At 33.8% G+C, this 26,563-nt stretch overlaps 1 protein-coding gene across 1 annotated transcript in view; it reads right to left on the reverse strand.

Annotated features, from left to right (window-relative positions):
- TMEM163 (transmembrane protein 163) overlaps positions 1 to 26,563 on the reverse strand; it is a 295,636-nt gene that overhangs the window by 41,186 nt on the left and 227,887 nt on the right. Inside the window, exon 5 of the mRNA XM_051985777.1 lies at positions 25,043 to 25,139. Within this exon, the coding sequence (XP_051841737.1) occupies positions 25,043 to 25,139 (97 nt within the window). The remainder of the gene's footprint in view (positions 1 to 25,042; positions 25,140 to 26,563) is intronic.

The following is a 26,563-nucleotide window of genomic DNA, read 5'->3' on the forward strand; positions in this document are numbered from 1 at the left end:
GGTATATTATAAAGACAGTGCTTAATTCTATAGGTTTTTTGAGGTTCCTTCCAACTCTAAGTTACTATGATTCCATCAAGCCAAAGACAGGAGATGAGAGAGCAACAAGTTGTTCTCAGTAAATCCAGGTCAAGAAGTCTTTCTGAAATATTTCTCCATCTATTGAAAATTCCTTCAGAGATGACTGCTGAGCTCCTATCATAAAACTAGAGCAGACAAAAAGTTATCAAACTGTGCATACCCTTTGATCCAGCAGTGTTACTACTGGGCTTATACCCCAAAGAAATACTAAAGAAGGGAAAGAGATCTGTATGTGCCAAAATGTTTGTGGCAGCCCTGTTTGTAGTGGCTAGAAACTGGAAAATGAATGGATGCCCATCAATTGGAGAATGGCTGGGTAAATTGTGATATATGAATGTTATGGAATATTACTGTTCTATAAGGAATGACCAGCAGGATGAATACAGAGAAGCTTGGAGAGACCTACATGAACTGATGCTCAGTGAAATGAGTAGAACCAGGAGATCATTATATACTTCAACAACGATACTATATGAGGATGTATTCTGATGGAAGTGGATTTCTTCGACAAAAAGAAGATCTAACTTAGTTTCAATTGAAAGAACACTGGGAAATGAATACAAACTGTTTGCATTTTGGTTCTTCTTCCTGGGTTATTTTTACCTTCTGAATCCAATTCTTCCTGTGCAACAAGAGAACTGTTCGGTTCTGCACACATATATTGTATCTAGGATATACTGCAACATATTTAACATATATAGGACTGCTTGCCATCTGGGGGAGGGGTTGAAGGGAAGGAGGGGAAAAATCAAACAGGGCTGCCACAAACAAATATTGAAATACAGAATACATCCTCATATAGTATCGTTGTTGAAGTATATAATGATCTCCTGGTTCTACTCATTTCACTGAGCATCAGTTCATGTAGGTCTCTCCAAGCTTCTCTGTATTCATCCTGCTGGTCATTCCTTATAGAACAGTAATATTCCATAACATTCATATATCACAATTTACCCAGCCATTCTCCAATTGATGGGCATCCATTCATAGGGTTGACTGGAGTAGGGCAGATGTCCTAGTTGATCAAAAAGGATTCTTAAGAAGGCAGACTTTTTTTTAAAGCAATGGGCTGTCAAGTTTTGCCTAAAAATTCTAGACTACATAAATAGTCTGTGAAAATTTGGAAAAACAAGTAGGATCACTTCCAACTCAGCAGAGGCTCATCACATCAATCTAGCTACATTTCATAGGTTGTTAGGTGGTATAGTAGAGTACTGATAAAGTTTGGAGTCAAGACCTAAGTTCAGATTCCACTCTAGACACTTACTTTCTGTGGGAATCTGGACAAGTCATGTAATCTTTATAGCTCCCAATAAAATGGAGATAATAACAGCACTTACTCCACAGAGTTATTGTGAAGTTCAAATGAAAACTATGTAAATGCTATTTATATAAATGCAAATTATTTTCTTTCTGCAAAGGTCACTACAGTGGTAAATAAAATTAGGTTATCTAAACTTCAATAAGACATTTTAAAAAGTATGTTATGATAACCTTGTGGGAAAAAAATGGAGAAATGTGGACTGACAGATATTTTACTTAAGTGGAATGAGAACTATAAAGAATAGCAGTTAATAGATTGATGTGAAAAGAAGAAAATCTCAGCAAAGATATCATGAAGTCCTATTTTGGGTTCTACTATTGTTGCTTTTTTTTCCTTTTGAGACATGAATAACTTGTATATCAATTTTGTGGCTAATATAGAGCTGGGAAGGATGATTAACATGCTGGGCTACACATTCAGGATCCAAAAAAATTGTCAATAGCAAGATCTAAGGACCAATTCTAATAAAATGTGAATTTAATTGAAATCAATCCAAATACACAATGGGTTAAAAAATCAAGTGCACAGGAATAGCATGGGGAAAAATGTAGCTAAACAACAATTCACTTAAAAACACCTATGGAATTTGATGGATTAGTGATTTTAATATGGGCCACAGTGTAACATGGAAGTTACAAAATCCAATGATATTTTAGGCAGCAATAATAAAAACACAGTGACTATCAGGTCACTTAAAACCCATTAAAAACCTGTCTGAGTTAGACTACAATAGGAACTTAATATTCAGTTCTGGATTATATGTTTTGGAAAGGAAACTGATAAACTGGAATATATCCATAGGGGGGCACAAAATGGTGAAGGAATGGATTAGAAAATATTATATAATAGAATTAATCTGAAAAAAAATTGGAAAAAACATGATCATCAGCTACTATTTAAAGATTAATATGTGGAAGAGTAATTCGACTTATTTTTGTTTGATCTAGAAATCACAAAAGTGAGAAATCAGAAAAAAATAAACTGAAGAAAAGCAAAAAATTGAAAAACTTCCTCATATTACACATTGTCCAAAAGTGTCATAGCTCCTTTAAGAGCCGTGGCTCCTCATCAATAGAGGTCTAAAGCTAGAAAATCACTTGCTTCAGTAGGTATTCCTACTCAAGCATGGAAAACACTGGATGACTTAGGTCCCTTCCTGTCCTCAGATTTTCTGATTATATGGGATGTAACAGAGTACTGGACTGAGAGTTAAGTTCTAGCCCTGGATTTGCCACTATTTTGTTGTATGGCATTGGACAGTCATTTTTCTTCTCAGGGTCTCAATGTTATAATCTTTAAAATAAGATAATTAGATTGGAGAATAATTGAAGTCACTTCAAGCTCTGTTAAGTAGCTAAATATCTGGATGGACAGACATCTGAGAGCTAAAGCTTCAAATACCTGAGTTCTAATCTGGCTTTAGACACTTACTAGCTGTGTGATACTGGACTTAGTTTGCATCTGCCTCAGGTTCCTCATTTGTAAAAAGGAGGAAATAATAGCACCTACATCCAAGAGTTGTTATGAAGATAAAATGAGATAATATTTTAAACTATTTTACAAACTTTAAAATCTTATATAAATCTAGCTATTATAATTATATTATTATTTAAAGGCCTGAAGGTAGATCAAAAAATACTATTTTCACTTTTTTATATTTTGTATTTTCTTTCTCATGATTTTCCCCTTTTGTTTTGATTCTTCTTTAACAATACGACCAATATGGAAATATGTTCAACATGATTGCACATGTATAGCCTATCTCAGATTGCTTCTTGTCTTCAGGAGAGAGAAGGGAAGGAAGGAAGAAAAATTTGGAACTCAAAATTTTATTAAAAAATGTTGAAAACTATCTTTACATATAATTGGAAAAAATTAAATACCATATACAAAACAAAGTATTCCGATATAGATTTCTTATTTATAAATCAGTAGAGATGAGAACCAAATAAAAAGTGAGGGAGGTTTTAGATGTGGCACAAAGAAGGTGAAAAGCTAATATAGTTTACAATATCCTCTCTCTTCCTTTCTCAGATTTTCAAATCAAGCACCTGAAAGTCCACATATCTAAGTTAAATGAGTAACTCTTGTCACCAGTCAAGGGCTGTCCCAGGGTCCTGGGACATACTCACCAAAGTCCCAACTCTTAGTTAAAATTAGCTCAAGTTTGATCTGTCAGTCCCTTAGTATGTGATGTTGAACTTTATACGTGTGGCTTCTTTCCACACAGCCTATTCACCAACATACAATAGGTAAATTCTTGAAAAGAAATAAAGAATTTCAATTTTTCCAAACCAAATTTTATTTTCCTCCTGATTTTTTCTATATGGTTCATCTTCATTTCTGTTTATTTTCAGTCAGCAGTTGCTTTTCTAACATGTGGGTTTTAGACTTCTCTGCCCCGCTCAGATCATTAGTTCTCTATGACATCTTCCAACAAGCTGTTTTAATAAAAATCAAGTAAACCTTTTGTCGATGCTGCAGTATGATGGAAGCAATGCTGGATTTGGAGACAGACAACCTGGTTTCAAAACTGCCATGGACTCTCTCAGGTGCTTTATCTTAAAGGAAAGGAATAGGTCAAGATGCCCTCTTGCACTATATTCTAGCCACTTTTGTACAAAATATCACCTCTGCTCTCTATGTCTTTAAGTATCTGTATTTGAGAATCAGATTCCCATAAAGCAGGACACATCTGTAGTCCTAATCCCCACTCACCATGAATGGCAGTTACTAATTTTACTCACAGACACTGCATTTCATAAAATCTAAGCCCACAAAGACCTCTGTCATTGACATGCGTGGTCTGTACCCAACACATGCCTTTTTTTTTTTTTCCCAAGATGTGTGACAGCAAGTCGAGGAAAATATGGAAGCTGGCTTGCTTATGTCTGCAAAAAGGCGTCCTTTGCCATACTAATGAGGACAAATTTCCAACCACCCTGACACTACATGTGTTATACTATTACCCAGGGAAATGCAAGTGCTGGCTGAATAATACATGGGTATCGATTTACAGATCCAGGTGAAATTAAAACAGTCACTCTCTTTTGCTGGATCTTTTAGTCTCTCAAGCCGACGAGGAAAGCCTGCTGATGGAGAAGCCACTGCTCCAAAAAGCAGCCTTCAATTTCTTCCCCTGATTATTAAATTATATTGATGGATTACTGTGGATTCACATTCAATAACTTTTTAAAATTGAGTTTCCATCACGAGGGGGCAAGAAGGGTTAAGGGTCTCTGTTTACCAAGTCAGGTAAGGAAGCTAGGAGGGCTCAACTGCCCATCATGACTATGTCACAAGATAGATCCTGCAGATGGTCATGGGAGACAAGATCCCTGGTGCTCCTGGGCTGCTTTATAAATCTGACAGCTCAGAATCTGTGAGTTCCCTTTAAAAGAATAGAATGATAAGCACCAAGAGGCTGGAAGTCACAATAGGTCATTGGATGCTGTTAAAGTAGGGGAAGCAGAGGCAGCTGACAAGCTTTCATGTCCTTGGAGGACAAAGAGGATGTTTTGAAATGCTTTGCTAACATATTCAAGGACTAGGACTGGCTTCTGTCAAAGAATGCACCAAATCAAACATAAAAGATGCACTAAGTCAGATCCCCATATACTGACACACAAATGACACTGGGAATGGGGGAAAACAGAGCTTCAGTAAAATGGAACAATTCACGAACAGAAGCCAAAATGTTTCCATTTAATCTAAACAGTGAGAAATCTCCCTTTGATGCTTATTGATTATCGTACAAGGTATGCAGAACAATAATGCCTATAACTTTGGGAGATTCACAGACTGAAGGAGTCAGTAAAGACTTGCTATAAATTGATTAGCTTAAACCTATTGAATCAACTACAAAATAGTTATAGGGTGTTATCAGAGACCCTTAAGGCTCCACAATGCAGCATTTATCTATAACATTTGCTCAGCTGAACTTTTCTAAACATTCAGAAAACACCCATGTGCCCATTATTTCAGCCTGAAAGCAGCATAAGCAAGAGAGCAAGACAAAACTGAAGCAAAAGAGTTGGCTCCTTTTAGCTGCCTCCATTTTCTTTAATATTTAATTTTTCATATTTCTTTAATGACTAAAGGGCAAAAAGGCTTTTCCTTTCATCTTTCCTCAGGGTCAGAAGTTTAAACATGGACTACTTACTGAAGGAGAAGATCATTAAAAACAGCAATGCTATCAAAAGCAAAATTATGTATGACTGATATGATGTCTCTAAAAACTTGGGAGTATTGAGCTTGGGTTTTTCAGCCTGTTCTTTAATATGGCTACTCTATTACTGGCTATGTGATTTGAGAATTTCGATCATTTCTCATGGTCATGAATATATCACACCAATTCCCCAAACCCATCACTTACTAACTCAAAGGTGCTAATCTGGAAAACCGGAGGTAGATCTAGTAGCTTAGAATAAGCCAAAAAATCAATCTCTCTAACATTTACCTATGCAAAATATGTGATTTTGAATATTTTTAACTCTCATACATACCTCGTGTTCTAATTACAACTGAGTATTATCCATATTTCCTTGTGGTATAAAGCCACCCTCCCCTAAAAGTGGGCATGAAACAAGAAAAAAGTAGAAGTGATCAAATGTGAGCACTGGTATCTTGAGATAAAAGTGTTGGAATTTCTTATAGAAAAAGAATAGTTGTCTTGCATTGAATCTTTAAGTTGAAAGCAATATAAAATGTATAATGATTCATTTATTTGCAGCTAGATGCAAAAAAAGACTGATAATGATCTGCTCAAGCTCTAAACACTCCATAACAACTGAATATCAATGAAAATTTTTAAATAAAATACTGGCAAAGAGATTATAAGCATATAGCATTATGACCAGGTGGGATTTATACCAGGAATGCGGGAGCTGGTTCAGTAATAGGAAAACTATCAGCATAATGTATCATATTTATAATAATAAACCATATGATTATATCAAGAAATGCAGAAAAATTTTCAGAAAAACCTGGGAAGGCTTATGTACAAAGCGAAGTGAGTAGACCAAGGAAATCATTGTACATAGTAACAACAATATTTTTAAAGGATGATCAATTGCTAAAGATTGGTTACTTTGATCAAGACAATTATCCAAGACAATCCCAAGAGCCCCATAATGAAAAATGTTATGTCTCTTCAGAGAAAGATATGCTAAATTCTCAGTGAAGTTTGAAGCATACATTTTTTGCTTTCTTATTTTTATTATTTTATCTGTTTGTATTTTCTTTTGCAACATGACTAATATGAAAATGTATTTTGCATGACCTCACATATAATTGATATCAAATTGTTTTGCTTCCCAAGGAGGCAGGGAAAAAAGGAAGAAGGAGAATTTGGAAATAAAAAAGTTTTTAAATAATTGTTTAAAATTTTTAAATGTAACCAGGACTATTTAATGAAATATTACATATATATATATATGTATATATATATATTTAAAAGGTGATATAGAATAAATAGGCACCTCCATTTCCTCTCTTCTCAAGTATCTCTTATTTCTTTATAGAATGGCTTCAGTCTTCATTATTTAAGCAAAACTATTCTCTCCAAGAGACCAATGATCTCTTGCCAAATCCAATAACTTTGTCTCAATATTCATCCTTCTTGACCTCTCTGCAACCTTCAATACTTTCAATCACTTTCTTTTCCTTGATCCTTTCTTAACCCTAGGTTTTTTTTCCCCTGACAAATATTGACACAACTTTATTTTTATTTCATTTTTTGGATCCAAGGGATTTTTATTATTCTCTCTTTTCAATTTTTTTATTTAATAGTATTTTATTTTTTCAACTACATATAAAGGCAATTTTCAGCATTAATTTTTTGAAAGACTTTGAGTTACAAATTTTTCTCTCACTCTCCTTTTCCCCCCTTCTCAAGATGACAAGCAAACTAATGTATGTTATATTTGTGAAATTATGTTGACCATATTTCCACATTAGTAATGTGAAAGAAGAAACAGAATAAAAGGGGAAAACCAAATAAAAAGTGAAAAGAGTATGCTTCAATTCAGTTGTTTTTCTGTATTTGGATAGCATTTTTTAACACGAGTCTTTAGGAATTGTCTTGGATCATTATATTGCTGAAAAGAATTAAGTTCATCATAACTGATCACCACACAATATTACTATTACTATGTTCAGTGTTCTGGTTTTGCTCACTTCACTTAGCATCAGTTCATGTAAGTCTTTCCAGGTTTTTCTGAAATCAATTCACTCATCATTTCTTATAGAATAATAATATTCCATTATATTAGTATACCACCCCATCCCCATATCCTTTTTACTCCTTTATGTTCCCTAAAAATGATACTCCATTTCCAATGTCTGGATATTTTCATTGGCTATCTCTGACACATGGAATGTTCTCCTTCCTTTTCTTTACCTCCTGGTTTCCCTGGCTTCCTTCAAGTCCTACCTAAAATCCCACCTTCTACAGGAAGCCTTATTTCTAGTGCCTTTTTGCCCTATTATTCCAATTTATCCTCTGTATAGTTTCTTTATACCTAGTTGTTTGTCTGTGGTCTTGTCCACTGAATGGTGAATTGCTTGAGAACAAGAATTGAACTTTTCTTTGTAATCTCTAGTGCTTACTTAACACAGTGGCTGACTAGTGTAGAACTTAATAAATGTTTATTGCCTGACTAGTCTCATTAAAGATGATAATAATGATGGCTAGAATTTATGTAGCACTTTAAGATTACAAAGAGCTTTACATATATCGTCTCATTAATCCTAACAACAACGCTGGAAGGTAGGCATAATTAATATTCATTTTACAGATGAGGAAATTAAGCAATAGTTTAAGTCTTTAAGAGACTTGTCCAGAATCACACAGGTAAGTACCTGTGGTCAGATTGGAATCCAGGTCTTCTTGATTCCCAAGTCCAATATTCTAGCTGTCGTATTATCTTTAAAATGTGTTAAACTGTTTTTAAAACACCTTTGAAGGCACAAAATATCATATAGCTATGTTCAAAATAATAGAAATTGAGCAATAGAAACCTTCAATAAATATCATATTTTGATCCCTAAACTCAGCCAATTAAAAGAAAACCAATTAACACTAACACATTGTTGGTGGAGTTGTGAACTGCTCTAACCATTCAAGAATATAGCCCAAAGAGTTATAAAACTGTGCCTACCCTTTGATCCAGCAATACTACTGCTAGGTATGTATCCTAAAGAAATCATTAAAAAGGGAAAAGGATCCACATGTTCAAAAATGTTTATACCAGCTCTCTTTGCAGTGGCAAAGAATTGAAAATCAGGGGAATGCCCATCAACTGGGGGATAGCTAAACAAATTGTGGAAATGAATGTAAAGGTATACTATTGTTCTATAAGGAATAGTGAGCAGGTGGATTTCAGAAAAATATGGGAACTGATGATCATGAACTGATCCTGAGTGAAGTAAGTAGAACCAAGAGAACATTGTACACAGTAATAGCAACATTGTGAGATGATCAGCTTTGATAGACTTAGCTCAATTCTGAAACTCATGATGGAAAGTTTTCTATATCTAGAGAAAGAAATATGGAGTCTGAATGCAGATCAAAACATACTGTTTTCACTTTTTGGTTTTTTTTAATTTCTGGTATTTTCCCTGTTTTTTCTGATGCTTTTTTCACAACATGACTAATGTGGAAATATGTTTAATATGGTAGTATATACATGTATGTATATAAACATACATACACATGCATACTAATGTATGTGTATCCTTTAAAAAAAAAGAAGGGAAAGAAGAAAAACTTGTTTCTAGTTATTTCCTAGGTAATAGATAAAATTAGAAGTATACCATTTTACAAAAGGACTAATTTCTTCACATGTTTCAGAGTGGTTAATATTCTAGTACAGGTATGATTATGTCATTAGTAGGGAATATTCCCTTGCTACCTGTTGGCACATTCTCAGTTCTTGAATAATATAACTAGCTTTTAGCAAAAGCATTTCTTACCATCTACATTCAATAACAGCTGTTAAATTTAGCTTGCTGTTTACATTCTTTTCTGCTCTTATCAACTCATTTTTTTTCTATGTATTGCTCTATTATATTCCAAATTCCATGCTGAACAGGAAACACTGTGGGTGTTTAATGGATTGATTACATTCAAGCAAAAACGTAATGCTTAGCAACTTAAAATTTTAGGTTGCACTATTTTTATCTTACACAGCTTGGATCAAGGTTCCCAAGGTTTCTGCCTCTTTATGGTCAGGTTTTGCCCAAGCTCAGCTCATGAACTCATTGATACTCAGATTATAGCAGGCAGAATATCATGCTGTTTCTCTTAGCTTAGAAACTGAAGCTTCTCCCTTGGATGTTCCCGAGGGCAAGTGAAGAGGCAGATTCTCTTAGCAACATAAAGAATTGGTCTGAATCTTTCTGACAAAAATTGAATGTTGACAGCAGAAAATTAGAAAGTTTCTGCACTTCTCTCTCCCATGTACGAGTTTTTTTAAAAGGAGAATTATCAGAGTTCACTGATGACAAAGCTGCCTTCGACAATATGGCCAGATTGTATTTGCTTGATGTTTATTTTAATGTAAGTAAACACAACCCCAATGAATAGCTTTCAATTTGTGCCACCTGGCTGCCTAGAAAAAATTAGAATTAAAGTCATAAGACATATTTGGATCCAAAGCTCAGTCCTGCTTATGACTAGAGCTATGATTGATAGGAAATCTCTTGGTCTCAGTTTTCCCATTTGTAAAATGAGGAAGTACTATATATTTCATGAAGCTGTTGGGAGGAAAGCAATTACAAAGTATTCCTTCAATGAGTTTTTTTCCACATTTATTTATTTTATTTTTTAATGGAAAAGAAAGGCATTTCTATAACATAATACAACAAAAAGATGATTGCACATGAAACTGAATAACATATTATGTATAACATATTATGTACAATTTGCTATTCTTTTTAAAATATATGATAAACTTTCATGTAAATTTCTTTTTTCTCTTTTATTTCCATTTTCCCCCTTTCCTATCCCCCCCAACTGAGAGATGGCTACCATTAGATACAAATAAGTACGTGTGTATATATATATGTAAAATTATTCTATACATATTTCTATTTATCAGTTTTGTCTCTGGATACAGATAGTTTCTTTCTTCATATGTCTTGGAGTTAACTTGGGAATTTATAATAGTCAAATGTTAATTTAACATCATTAAATAGCTTGCTTAAGGTCAAATATACTCATCAGAATGTCATAATGGAAACTCAATCAAGCCATCTGTCCCTATACCAAAGTAAAAATTAATTGATATTATTGATTATCTATTCATAATAGAAAGAAATTAACAATAGAGAAGAAAATTCAAAATGAGACCATCTCTTATCTTCTATCAGTTCTAATTCAACCTAAGCACAGAGAATTAAATTAAGAAATGATAACTACCACTAGTTTGGGATCATAGATTTAAAACTAGTAGATAGCTTAAGGTTAGCTAGTCCAGCTTTCTAATTTTTTTTCAAATGAGTTAACTGAAGCCCAGAAAAATGAAACAACATGGCCAAAGTCAGACTGTATGGAGAATAGCAAGATTTTGAACTTTGATCTTAAATCCAATATTCTTTCCACTGAATCATCTTTTTTTCAGTTCCACAGAACTTAAAAATGAGAAGAATCAGCATTGGGTTATAGATGAAGCTCTGAATTCAGGAAAGAGATGTAGATTCTAGTCCTGGCTTTGTCATAAACTAGAAGTGGGACCTTTTCCAAGTCATATATATCCTTCTTTTTCTCACACTTCCCAACTATGAGAGTTATAATTCTCATTTTATCCACTACACAGTAATATTTTCAGGATTATTAATATGGAAGGATACAATTTATTTAGCACCTACTATGTGCTAGGCATTGTGCTAAATGCTTTACAAATATCTCTTTTTTTAATTTTTTTTTTTACAAATATCTCTTTTGATTGTCATAATAGTCTTAGAACTTTGCCTAGGCTAACTGTCTTGGCCAGGGCCATGCAACCAGAACAGGAGCTTGCTTCTTCATGGCTTCAGGACCAGGTCTAGCCATGGGGATAATGAGTTTATTGAGGGAAAGAGTTATCAAAAAATAAGTAGTAGATTAAGTGCAAAATCTTGAGGAACACCCACAGTTTGGGGACTAGATTCAAGGTTTCTTGACCTGGGCTCTATGAACATAAAAATATTTTGATAACTGTATTTCAGAAAAAAAATCATTGTTTTACAATCTTATCTATTTTATCTTTTCACTTATTACTCAAATATTTTCTTTATTCTGAGGAGGAATCAAGTCTTTATCAGACTGTCAAAGAGGTGACAATGATATGACATAGAAAAGGTTAAAAAGTGTTGCTATAAAATAGCAAAGCAGTTTCCTTTGTAGCAGATGAAATACTATGGGCATCCTATGTGTGGGTAATACAATAAAATTGCATAGAGAGATCTGACAAAAAGAACAGCTGCCAAGATAAAAGAATATAAAAACAGAATCTGAAAAATATCGTCAAAGAAATTACAAGAAGAGAAAGGACCTCAAGAGAAAGGATGGTGAAATGCCAAAGAAGGACTGAAAAGAGTGTATATAATCTCTATCATTGGCCTGGGGTGGGGAATCACTGATAAACTATTTTCAGTAAGGGATCAGGGAAGGTTCTACCATATTATAATCTAATGCTAGACTAATCTTCCCAAAGTACAACTCTGAAAAAATATAAATTTGATGCTATCTTTTTCCTACACAATATTTTAATAATAACTTTTTATTTTCAAAATATATGCCAAGATAGTTTTCAACATTCACCCTTGCAAAACTTTGTGTTTCAAATTTTTCTCCCTCCCTTCTTCTCACCCCCTCAAGTAATCCAACATACTAGACAATATTTTTCATGGCTTTTCATCACCTAAACTTAGCCCAGCAGTTGAGATCTTCACAGGGGTCCTCAAACTTTTAAAATAAGGGGTCAGTTCACTGTCCCTTAGACTATTGGAGGACCGGACTATAGTAAAAACAAAAACTTTGTTTTGTGAGCCTTTAAATAAAGAAACTTCACAGCCCTGGGTAAGGGGGATAAACGTCAGCTGCTGCATCTGGCCTGCAGCCGTAGTTTGAGGACCACTGTGTCTATAATATATAACTTGATCTTTTGAGATTTCTCTTATTACTTTTCTCCATGTACTCTAAGCTCTAGATGAATTCACTTTTCTCTAAATGTGGTTTTTCTTATTCACAGAGTTTCCTCCATCTAGAATATTCTCCCCAACTATCTTTTATAGGCTTATTCAATACTTAAGATCTATTCCAAATGCCCTGGGCAGCAAAGTGATACAGTGGATCAAACACTGGTCCTGGAGTCAGAAGTATCTGAGTTCAAATCTAGCCTCAGATATTTCCTAGCTCTGTGACTCTGGACAAGTCACTTAACTTTGTTTTCTTCAGTTCTTCATCTGTAAAATGAGCTGCAAAAGGAAATAACAAACAACTCTAGCATCTTTGTCAAGAAAACTCCAATTGGATTCATGTAGCATAGGAAACAATAAGACTTCTTCCCAGATTGATGTGATCTCTCCTATTGAAATCCATGAAACCAACTAGTTTAAATGAAGAAATATTGGCCAAATTATATGGAGATGTTTAGATAATCCATCAAATTAGTAGATTGAAATATACACCTTGGACAAACGACATAGATGAATTTAGCCCACACATAAGCTAGAGGAAAAGAGAATGGATTGCATCTGGAAAATGATATGGTTCTTTCAATGATCTCAAACTGCTTACTGCTGTAAAAGCTTATTCCCAACATAAAAATTACTTCAGTAATTCTAGATGATCATGAATCACATAATGCCATGATCTCAAGAGAATTCAAGATTAAAAAAAAAACAAAAGATGATAATTCACATTATGAGCCTAAATAATCTATAACACATATAAAATAGTCTATAACATATTATCTATAACCAACAACTTAGAATTTTGAAATAAAAGCTATGTATGTATTGCTAACATGTATGACCAGAAAAAACAGTGGACTGGCCACATAACCAGAATGAGAGACAGCAGGTCGACAGGTTCAATGGAATATTATCATGAACTACCACTTTGAAAAAATAAAAGGCACTTATAGAAATTCAAATTGTTAGGAATCTAGAAGTTTTTAACATAGAGATAGGGAAGATGAGGACAGTGAAGAAGAGATAGAATTAATATTGATGAATTGCCTCAACTGATTTCCTAGTAGACCAACAAGAAAAAAAAATCAGACTCTAAAATGTTTTGCAAGTGAAAAAGGTCACACAGGTAGGTATTCAACTGCAATTGCATTTACCAGAGTTCTTTTCTGCTGGTAGGATGCTCCTTCTGAAATGCTGGTGATTAGCAAACTCTAAATAAAAGCATAACAGAAAAGTTTTCAAGTGCCCTAGAAGCTCCATACTTTGTTCAATTCCTAACATTGTACCTTACATGTAATACATGCTCAGTGAATATTTGTTAGATGAATGAATATGTGTGTTGCTACAGACTATGTAGACTATATAGAGACTGTATAGACTATAAAGTCTATATAAGCTAAAATAGATAAAAGCAGGCTAATCCTCATGTCAAAAATGTTATATCTAGATTTAATTAGTAAGGTTGAAAAAAGATTCTGAACACAGGAAGGAAAAGATAAAGTAGCTACTAACTTCCTCTCCTCCTAGAATTTTGAACCTTTTTTAATGTCATTTTCATTATGAATTTCTTTAAGTTTAGGATTAAATATTTCAATCCAAGCTATTTATAATTTTTAAAAATATCAAAGATTCTGCATTTTATAGGTTTTGTTTTGATGAGTGATTTGACAGTTTGAGGAGATTTTGTTTAAATATTTAGAGAATCTGGACTGAAGAAAGAAAATGGAATAATAATAATATCTGACATGTAGGGCTTCAAGTGCAAAACACTTAACAGATTTTAATTCACTTGAACCCTCTCTGAAGTAGTGCTAAATGTATTATCCCATTTTACAGATGAGGACATTTAAAGGTTAACTGTTTTATCCATGGAATAAAGAATAGAAAATGCTACTCACATGGATAAAAGGGGAAATAACTTCACTTGGGAATACTTTTCTCCCTATAATCCAGAATTCTCTTCCTTCCTCTCTTTTTTCTTCCTCCTTTTCACCCTCAATCATTTCCCTTATTTTCTTCTTTTCTCCCTCAGTCTTTTTCCTTTTTTCCAACTTTCTCTCTCCCTTAATCTCTTCCCATTTTCCTCCTTCCTTTTTCCCTCATCTTCTTTCCTTTCCAGAGACCGTGAAAATAGAGATTTAATTGTTCTAAATAATTTTTGTGAACTAGAGCATCAAAGCATTATTTCATGAGCCATGGAAATGGCTAAGCATTAAGGGAATTCTTTTTTTTAATATTTTATTTCTTGCAATGAAATTTATTTGTAGTTGACAAATACCTGTAAGCTAATTAGTCATATCATATATATATGGAAAGATATAAATGTCCATTCATTAATATCTTGACCACCCATTGTTTTTCTTCCACTGAGATAAAGAACTAGAATTAATTTTAGTCAACATTAGACCTAAATGGCCACCTAACATCTGCCTTCACAGATTTGAATCAAACCTGTACAGAATGATTCTTGCACTCTGAGGTTAATGTGAGATGTAAGATCTGATTCTCACAAGCCACAATCATTTTAAAAACTCTCCATCCCCATTTCAACCATTTTGCCTTTTTACTGTGGCCAACTGATTAGCAGAAGAAAAGAATGTCATGTCTAACTAAATCTTTTTCAATCATCACACACAGAAGCCCTTGCAAGGTCAGACAATTGACAATATTGGAACAAAACTTACATCAAATCCAACTCTTTCATCTTACTTGGGCAGCAGCAAGGAGTTGTCATATTTAAGATATTGGGCATAGAAATAAAGGAATTATGAGACTTTTGACAGAGCTCTTTCTTTCTCATGGAATACCTCAGTGATCAGGCAGCAGGGGATATCCTCAAGAATCAAAGGGCAGCAGGACAATCTACACTGGATTTTTATCATTCAGTAGGGTTAATGGGACCTGGAAATGAGATTCAAGATCATTTAGTCTGATTCCCCTTGGAATTCAAAGGAGGAAACAGACCCTGGAAGTTCAATTATGTCCATTATTTAAACATTCTGAGTATTCTGAAGTAGATCATCTCTACTTGAGCCTATTGCTAAATTTTCAATGTGAGCATTTATACTCAGAAATTGGTAAATGCTACAAAATTAGGGATTGATTTATTATCTTGTGATTGTCCAGAGTTAAGAGAGACACGGAGAAAAGGTTGTTGATATACATTAAACTTCACCATGTAACATGCATTTTGAAGAGCCGATTGTAAGCATATAACTAGTATATAACTGTCTATATCACAAATAGGTTTGGGTTATCCCTCACCCTCCCAAACTGAGGTATAACTTTTGAAATAGGACATGAGGAATTTTATTCTGGCTAATAGATCCATCTGGTACAATGTTGAGGAGTGCCAGAAAATCTGTTGTCACCTATGTGGATATTTAAAAAACAAGATCCAGATGATAGCTTAGAAAACATGAGAAGGAATGAGACCTACATTTCCAGAAACAATCAATACTATGCAAATTTGTTTCACTTCACTTCACTTCACTGGGGGCAGTGTAGCTTAATGGATAGAAAGCTGGCCTCTTAGCCAGGAGCACCAGTCTTGTCTCTTGTCTCTACTAGATATGTGTACAAAGGCAACACTTTGAGACTTTAAGTTAAAGAGAAAGTGCCATCTGCATTGATAGAGAGATTTCCTCAGCTGAAAATTCCTTATGACAATGATATTGAAGATCTATTCCATATCCCTATATATTTGTAACAAGGAAGATCATCATTTTAAGTGAAAAGAGAAACAAAGAAAAGAACATTGATGAAGTAAAAATAGAAAAGAATAGAAACAATTTCAAAAGGGAACATAGACAAGAAGGGTCATGCAAATTCTCAAAATAATAAGTAAAACAAGTTATACATGATAGATTCACAGTTTCACAATGCATGCTTCTTTTTCTGACCTTCGTATATGGAAATGTTCATGTTTGTTGATAATTATTAATTTTATAATTTAAAAAATTAGAATCAACAACAAGATTATGTGGTAATGAACTCTGGTGAATGTGGCTCTTTTCAACAATGATTCAGAGCAATTGCAATAGATGTGTGATGGGGAGAGCCATCTACATCTAGAGAGAAAGCTATGGGGACTGAATGTGGATCACAACATAGTATTTTCACCTTTTTTGTGTTTATTTGCTTTTTTTCCTTTCTCATATTTTTCCCTTTTTGATCTGATTTTTCTTGTGCATCATGATAAATATTGAAATATATATATATATATATATAAGAATTGCATATGTTTAATGTACATTGAATTACCTGTCATCTAGGGGAGGAGGTGGAAGGAAGGGAAGGAGAAAAATCTGGAAGATAAGGTTTTGCAAGGGTGAATGTTGAAAACTACCTCTGCATGTATTTTGAGAATAAAAAGTTATTGTTTAAAAATTTTTAAATCCCTGTACAATGGAAAATAAGGATACATATAACTTATTTTTAACAACTGAATAATTTAGGTAAATTGAATAGGACAACATAAAATGTGTCAAGGAGAAAAGTAAGTCTCATAGGAATAGAAATCTTCAGGATTGTCAAAGAAAGCAAAAGTAAGGTCAATAAAAGATGACCCCCAGGAGTAGTCTTTTGAGTGTCAGATTCTTCCTCTTCAAGGGTATTAGATCAGCAGAAGAAAATAGCCCAGAGTAATAGGGAATAACCTGAGGCTCATACATTGTAATAAAGACCAGGGATTTGATTCTGAGAGATTTAGGATCCCACCACTGCTGGGAGCAAAGCCAAATCAACCATACCTTAGGCTAGAAAATCAGAATATCTCTATTCAACAACCAGGCCAATTCAAAAAACTGTTCTTTTCCCTAAAGCTTTGTCTTTCTTGCAATTCCATCATTTCAGATATAATACTCTCTGTAGTTCTAAGTTTTTTTATTTATTTTAGGTATTTTTTGGGGGGGTTGTAGAATTACTCTTTTAAATCTTTTAGTTTATATAGAAAGGAGCAATGTTTTCACACATGGCATAGTAGAGTTAGAAATCAGTACTATGGTGTTGGCAATGGCTGAACTCTAAAGCTTATGGAAGTCAAGGAAATAGGATCATGTGTGTGTGTGTGTGTGTGTGTGTGTGTGTGTGTGTGTGAGTGGAAATGAAAATGACCCCAGGAGGAATAAAGTAGGGACTGGCTGTGGTAGGGACAGGAGCTCTAAGTGATAGTGATATTTCACTTACTAGATACAGATGCTGAGAAATAGAGTTAAGAAAAGAAATAAATTTCTCTTCAAAAAGAAAACAGGGTGTAATTTAAATAGCTAAAATTATAAGGCATTTTACAAGCTTTAAAGCACTGTATAAATGCTAGCTGTTACTGTTATTGTTAATAAGTCACTTTAGTAACAAAAATCTGTTGTTTATCTTTGAGAGCATTTAATATGAACTTAGCCAAGAGGTAAAAGATCTCAGATGGAAGTTATCAGTGTAGCTCTATCTATCAACTATGACATCTTAGCATTAACAGGGATTTTGTGACAAGTCCAAACTTCATGGTCAATTTCCAAATTTCTAGATGATCAGAGAAATGCATGGAAGTAAAAAGAAGAGTGAGCCCAAAATCTTAAAAGACTTGGTTTTTAGTCCTGGCTGTGTAAAAATCCATCTGGGTCAACTCAGGCAAGTCACTGAATGCCACTATCCCTTACTTTCCTCATCCATAAAATGAAAAGAACATTATCTGACCTTTAATCTGACATTAATTTCCTATGGTGATCATGAAAATAAAATATAGAGTCATGTATAAGTACCCTCACCAATATAAGCAATGATAACAACATTTTTCTCTTACCAAAACTTATCCATGAAGGAAGCTCCAAGTTAGTAATTTTCATGATGAATGCAATGCAGAGCAATACCTATTCTGCAGCTTTTAAGATTAGAGAGATGTTTAGGGTATTAGAGAATAAATTAATGGTCTTGAGTCACAAGGGCAGTCAGTATGTGTCAGAGGAGGGACCTAAGCCCAGGTTTCCTTGGTTCTGAGGCTAGCTCTATTTAATCTATATCTAGATTATCTGTAGACATATTAATATATATTATTAAATATATAGCATATTAATATTTATTGTATATGGTGATATAATTATAACTATATATAGATATATTATATCTTTTAATTGGTGATAATTTTAATTATTTATAATAATATTATAGATATATAGCATCTGTTATGCTTATATATTATGTTATAGATGTGATATATCTATAAATCAAGAAGAATATATTTTATATATCACATTATCTATTATGACTATATATATATGTATATATATATATATATACACACACACACACACAAATCTACATGTTACTATATAGAGAGATTTATTAGTCCATTCCTATCTCATATTTCCTCAATATAGGTTTAATATAATACTACTACAAACTGTTCCAATTCTGAGTATAAAGATTAAAATGCTAGGAGAATGAATGTAGGATTATTATGTTCAGAGTTTTAAAAAAAAAAGAGAGATCATTTAATCTAGGACTTCACAAACTATGACCTTCACACCTGCTGACTAAGAACTTTTCTTCTTTCTTCATCCTCCTTCTCCTCCTCCCTCCCCTTCTCCTTGTACTACTTCTTCACATTGTTTTTAATGCATGAATCCAAGTCATCCACGTGGTAATAAATAGCGTAGAAGGGAGATTAAAGCTGTCTTCTGAATTCAAATCCATTGTTCTTCCCACTATATGTTGATCCTAAATATAGTATTTATATCATGTATATTTTACACAATGGAAAGGTATATGGTGGATGTTGCATTATAAATAGATACTTATGAATAAGTCCTAGAATAAAGGACTTTATCAAATATATTATGAATTTAAAATGTTGAACTGGTCACATGGCCAAAAGAAAGATTAGACCAGACTCTATTGCACTAGGATCTTCATTAGATCAAAAGAAAGTAAGCTCCTTGGAACCCTCCTACCACAAACTTCTTTACCTCCTTCCTACATGGTAAACTTTTCTGAGAGAGGAGGAACAAGAGTTACACAGGATGGGCCGTCATGGGTTGCAATCAGCATCTTTGGGGGGAATAATGGAATTAAGCACCAAGTTCACTTAAGCATATGCGTGCATGTATACACATGTATATATATACAAATATGTGAGACATTGTGGTGTACGAGACAGAGTGCTTTCCTTAGTGTCAAGAAGACCCAGAGTCAAGTCAATATGATCATCGGAAACTCACAATCTCTCAGTACAAGAGACAGCTGTCCAAGTCTATAAGTATGTGGTGCACTGGAAAGAGCACTGGATTTAAAGGAAGAAGAACTAAGTTCAAAGCCTATCTTTTATTTTTCTACCTAAGTAAGTTTAGCTTCCCTATTTGTAAAATTAGAGATTTGTACTAAACAACTTAAAAATTACTTTCTAGTTCTAATACAATAATAGTATGATGTTAAGTTATAAACATGTTACAAATGTATATCAGTGCAAGGAATTCTTTACTTCAACAAAACTGCAGGTCTAGAACAAGAAAAAATAGGCATAGATTTTTACAGAAGTTTATTTTCTTCTTTTCCAAAATCTATTTCATTTACATTCCAAAGAACCTCCATGTACATTGGGAAACAACACTGTTTATATTATTTGCACATTATGCCCTAGCAGCTGAATGTTTAACTCATGTTATACATAGCATAAGAGAGAATAAAGTTAGCATGATTGCTTCAGAATAATTCAATGGGAGTGAGCAACATCAAGACTTTTATCCAAAGGATGTTACAATTAAGAAATTGGTAATTACAGTTCCTATTCAAAACTTATGCACAGTCATAATTGTTCTCATTCTAAAAAAAGTTGTGTAGATTAAATTATCATTAAAAAACTTGGTTTGTAATGTGACTGGGGGAAAGCAATGTAATTTCATGCATAAATCAAAAGTGTAAAATGAAGTTTTATAGTTTGGGGCAATGTTTAAAGTACTTATTCATTCCATATTCATATCATGGAATTATATATAGCTCAATGGATGAATAAAGCAATGAATAGTGCTATCATTGATTCAGATATTGATTGAAGTGAATGACTTAGGTCAAGGATTCAAGTAGGTTAATTTCACATAGTATGTCAGCATCTGGACCTGTTGAATATAAGACAATGGACACAAGCCTCTATCTTTGTAGCATTTTAAAATATCCACAGCCTAATCAATGAAATGCTGAATGGCCCGGATATTCATTCATTTAACATTTAAAAGAAATAATCAGAGTCAGAATACTTGAGTTCTGATCTCAGTTTTTGCCATGAATTTGATGTTACTTTGGACAGATCACTTCATATGATTCTAAAATATTTCTCATCTATAAAGTGAAAGAATAGGACTAAATAATCTCGAAGTGTCTTCTGATCATGACATACCCATGTTATATTGACTGAAGGATACTCAGTAACTAACCAATTTTGAAAACTTTTTTTTTTGCATTGACTCTAATAATTCACACCTGGAGAATAATACTATTCCATGTGTTCAAGAATAAATTAAAATGCATCTCCTCATTAATCTTATGGTACTCTATCTAACAGGACTTTCTATTAACTGGCACACCTATAATACAATGATAATTAGCATTAATAATGATGGCCCAGAGCTACTCTTAAATCTTGAAATGTTGTCTATTCAGAGAATTCAAGGGGGCAAGGGATTGGAAGTAGTAGAAAGCAGAAGACAGTGTAGAGAAGAAAGGATAATTATTTAATTATAGGATCAAGATAGGGAAGAGAAAAAAGTAAAGTCAGAGCAGAGAGGCCTGAAAACATACAGAAGGTTTAAGGTTTCGGGATAAGCAAATAGTTTTAAGAAAGGTGAGACAAAGGATAAGATGAAATGATAGAAAGCTTTGATCATTTTGGTGGAGGGACATCAGATTTTTTTATAAATTAAGAAAGTGAAACATTTGAAGATGTTGGTGAAAATGTTGGAATGGTGAAATCCAAGAAATGGCTATCCTTGGACATATCTTAGGAAAATAGGAGATCTAGAATATGAGAGACTGAAGAATGGGAGGTTAGGGTGAGTGAGGGAGCTTCTGTTTGAATGTTGAAGGCTCCTAGTATAGAGCAAAAGTTGTGGAAGAGAAGAAAGTAATGGGTCCCTTGGTAAAGGCTTTGAGAAAGGAAGGAAAATGAGCTGGAATCTTGTAGTCAACAAGCACTATGATACATACAGGATGAGAAATGTTGATAGCATGATCTTCAAAAGGAGAAGATGTGACCAAAGGAAAACCTGGAAGTCATAGTGGAAAAAATGTATACCCCTTAAGAATCAGTGTGTTAAGGGATGTAAAGAAGGTACAGACAATGAGCTTTTTAAAAGTCTGCTTTTTCGGAGCTGTATTTAAAGAAATCATAAATGAAAATTGTAGGACAAAAATGGTGCCAGCTTTTTAAAAAATTGATGAATATAAATAATTTTTTTAAAAATCTACTTTAGGGCAAGCTAGGTGGTGCAGTGGATAAGCACCAGTTCTGAAGTCAGGAGGACCGAATTCAAATCTGGTCTCAGACACTTAATACTTCCTAGCTGTGTGACACTAGGCAAGTCACTTAACCCCAATTGCCTCAGCCACAAAAAAAATCTACTTTCCAAACATCCAGATAATTTACAAAATATGAACAACCAAAAATATATTTCTCTGGACAGAACACTAGAGTAGAAATAGAAAAGAAGGGGGAAGGATTTTCAGATATACTGTAGAGACAGAATCAATAGGCCTCAGAAAGTGGTTGAATATATCTGATAGATGAGAATAATGAGTCAAAAAATAAAAACACACACAAAAAAGCACTGGAATGTCCAGCACTGGTTACTAGGTGAAGAATAGTATTTGATAAGATGAACTTATATTAGTTTTCTCTGTGCCCATGTAAATCATCCATGTCCATTTCAGGTCTTCTTATCCTGTCCTTTGGAAAACTTTTCTGATGGGATCTCCCATTGTACTTGGAGGGGTGGGGTATATTCTTAAGTCTTTTAATACAGGATTGGGATCAATGACTTAGTGTTAAAAGCTTAAATAGCCACAAGAAGTCATGTCGTCTGTCCTTTCATTTTACAGATATACTACATCTGCCTTTGGTTTTTGAATCGCCCAGTTTTAATTCTTTGAAATGGTGATGCAATTATTAAAATAGCAAAATCAAAAGGCAGAATTAATTTGGGGGAAAAATTTTGTTTGGGGAATGTTGGCTTTGACATGTCTTGCTCCCCAATCTGCTCTGTATGACTTACTGTCTCTGTCCATACTCCATATTTCTCTTATCATTGTAATAACAAACTACTAGGTCATTGACCCGTGCAATTGTACTGCACATTAGGAGTTGGACGGGCTTTCACAGGATCACCTGGCAACATAATCCAGGAAATGTAACGTAGAACACTTTTCTATGAAATATTATCCAGAGTTTAACACAGAAATCAGCATTCTAGAAATGTACCTTCTACACTCTAGCTATAGCAACCAGACAAATAGTGAGAAGAAAGCCCCACACACAAAACTAGCTGCTGTGGCCACAAGTCATCCAAGAAACAAGAAACCTGTCCCTCCACCCCCAAAACAAGTCGTGATCACTCAAAAAGAAGGGAATATTTCCTACTTTCCAAGAATATATTTGAAGGAAGGAAGGAATCATGCGACATTCTCATTTTCCCCTAACATTATATGAGCTAACCATCTGCATAAACCATATTCATCATTTTAGCTTAATATTGGTGAATTTTAAGCCTAAATAACTACCCATCTTAGTCTCTCCTTTTGGTTTCTACAGCTTATGTCACACACACACACACACACACACACACACACACGTGCTCATTCTCTGGTAGGAATTGTTTTAGCTTTTGTCCTAAAGAATGGCCCTCGCAAGAAGAAGGAACACTTCTTACTCTAAGATTGTAGAAAAAAGGGGAGAGAAGAAAAGAATGATGTTACATGGGAGTAGAAAAGGAAACTCCAAAGATATAGCTATAATGGAAACAGTCAAAGAGTTTAGAACCATAAAGGACATTAGTGATCAAATAACTCAGCTTTCTAATTTTAAAGATAAGTAAAATGAGGTCCAAAAAAAAAGTTAAATGACATGTCTAAGAATTATGTGCATTAGAAATTATATAAGCTGGATAGGATAATTTTAGTCCAGATTTCTAAGAAGAGGGCATAGGGAATGTACTTTATATTCTTAGTACACCCAATATATTCTTAAATGGAAAATATACAAACTCCTTAAAACATTTAAAGATTCATAGGATTTAGAGCTAGAAAGAACCTTAGAGATTATCAGCCAATGAGAATATCAAACACTGAAGTTTGTAAGATCTACTAGGTGACTCTAGTCTGCATAAAGAGAAGGAATATCTTGAGGTATCCTCTAGGACTATGATAGAACTGCCTTCATAAGCTGTGGAAATTTACTTCAATGTCAATTCCTCAGTATAACCATAAAATCACTCTTAAATAAGGAGACTTCAGAAAGGGGCTGTCATGTTTTCTCCAAATAGGTTTCCCTGCATGATTCCAAACCAAAATTATATAAGGTCTAATAACTCTGGTCTTGCAGAGGTACTACAGACTCTCAGCCTGACTCAACAAATCATGTGCTACAAGTTCAGCCGATATTTTACCTCTGAATCATTGCACAGTTTGTGTACACAGAAGAATTATTGCCAGGGTAGAGCTTTCATCTTAGAGTAATCACAGTGGCTGTCTTTTGTGTAGATTCACTGATAGAAGTTATTCAAATATTTCTACTCTGGGCATTCTTAGAAAAAAGATCAGCATGCAAGTAATGATTTATATCCTAAGAGTGAGACATCCACAGGAGGATCTTATTTTTTTAAAGTCACGGAGATTTTAAAAATCATGTCCAATTTCTTTTTTATCTCCACCAATGCAAAGATTAGTTTGTGCCACTGGAATTTCCATTGCACTGGAAAACCTAATGCAAATAGTTCTGTGTACTGAGGTGTAATATAATTAGGGGGAGGGGAAAGGGAAAAAAGATGGAAAAACATTAATTCTATTGAATGGACAAAGAATGACAGATGGAAGCAATATGAAGTGTATCACTTTGCCATATGTGAAACAAACATTCTCAATACAAAAGATCTATTTAAAGACATGTTACTTTAAAGTAAAAAAAGCATCGGACTCCAAATATCTACAGAGAATGATGCTGAACACAGTAGTGACAAAGCAGATGGCCCATATGTCGAGAAAGGCTGCTTACGTTTTCCCTGTTGCTGCTCTTCAAGTCATTCCCCTCTGTGCTGTAGTCAAGTTACCAAAATAAACACGAATTCTCATATCCTTCCTAAACACGGGCATGCTGTGTTCTTTTTCAATGTACCTACCACTCCCAGCAATCTTACTGGCTTGAGGACTGTATAGAATACTGATGTCCCTAAAAAAGAGAATTTTAATGAACAAGAGTGACCTTACCACTTCTGGGAGCAACCTTGTTGAAAGGTCATGGATGGCTTTGACCACTATACATACAGATGACAGAAGGAATATCACCCCCAAGATCACACAGGCTCTGTAAAGAAAGAAGAGATTGAGAATATTAATTTGGAATATATCACCTTACAAAGGTATTAATACAATCAACAATGACCACAAAAAGGATAAAGAGAGCAATTCTGAAAAGTTTATATTTCACCCATATCCCACTGAGGATGTACACAATTTGCAGAGTTACCAGGAAGGCAAAAATTTAGAGTCAAGCACCTTTTGTACCTGAGGTTCAATAATCTCTTTTTACAGTTGAGAAGATTGAAATTCATGAAAGTAAAGTGAATTTCTCAAGATCATACACTAAGTAGCTAGGTTCATATTCAAACCTTTGCAAATATATATTAAAATATTTTTATTTTTAATAATTAATTAAATACTTAATTTTATTAAATATACAAATATATTAAAATATAAATAGCTTTGCCATTAAAGAGAATATGTATTTATTAAGCACCTGCTATGTTTTAGGGACTCTGCGAAGTGCTTTCTGAAAATCATTTCATTTGAAAGTCAAATCAATTGTGTAGGTGTTGTGGGTTATGGGGAAGATATTATAATGAACTTCATTTTATAGTGGAGGAACTGAAGCATTCAGAGTTAACTGACTTTTTCAAATGCAGGCCAGATTTAAATGCAGATCTTTTTAAAATCCAGGCTCAAATCTCTGTGTGAATTGATACCCCTCTTACAACATGGCTACTTAACAATTACTTTCAAGTGGACCAGACAACATGGGCTAACTATTAAAACTAAATGTAATATGAAAAGCAATTAAGGAGTTTCAATAAACTCATAAAATCTATGAATGTCAAGACTAAACTTCCAGAGACTTTCAGAAACTTGCTTAAGAATATTTGAATCTATCCAAATAGGATGCAATCTATACTGTGCATCTATTATTGATATGAAATGCTTGATTTAAGTAAGGTAATTGGAGCTCACTATATTCCTTTTTTTTTAAACAGCACATTCCCTACACAATCCTAAAGCAATAAACTTAAAAATCAAGTAAACCACTTTGAACAAGTCTAGACAGTTGGGCTCTCTCATGTCTGGCACTTACTTTTATTATGTGTGGTCTACAAGGGGTGAATATTTCATCACGCAGCTGACAAATAAACAAATACTAAAAAAAGACTATAAGGAGACAATGAATGATATGATTTATCAAGATAGATATATTTATTAAAAGGCCCAACAATTTAGGTAAGTAGGGAAAGTTTCTTAACTTGTAAATGGGAATTCTACTTCTTATATTACCTATTTGTGGAGTTATTGAAAGACAAAGGGCTACATATGTAAATATGTACTATTATTTAAAAAAAGACAAAATAGTCCTTATTAAGCATGACCAAGGTGTTCCTGAATGTAAGAGGGTTAAATGTCTTAGATCAAAATAAATTTAACTTCCTGTTTTTGCTCTCTCTTTATAAGTGAGGGAAACAT

This window comes from Antechinus flavipes, chromosome 3 (assembly GCF_016432865.1).
Source record: "Antechinus flavipes isolate AdamAnt ecotype Samford, QLD, Australia chromosome 3, AdamAnt_v2, whole genome shotgun sequence".
Classification (NCBI taxonomy): Eukaryota; Metazoa; Chordata; class Mammalia; order Dasyuromorphia; family Dasyuridae; genus Antechinus; species Antechinus flavipes.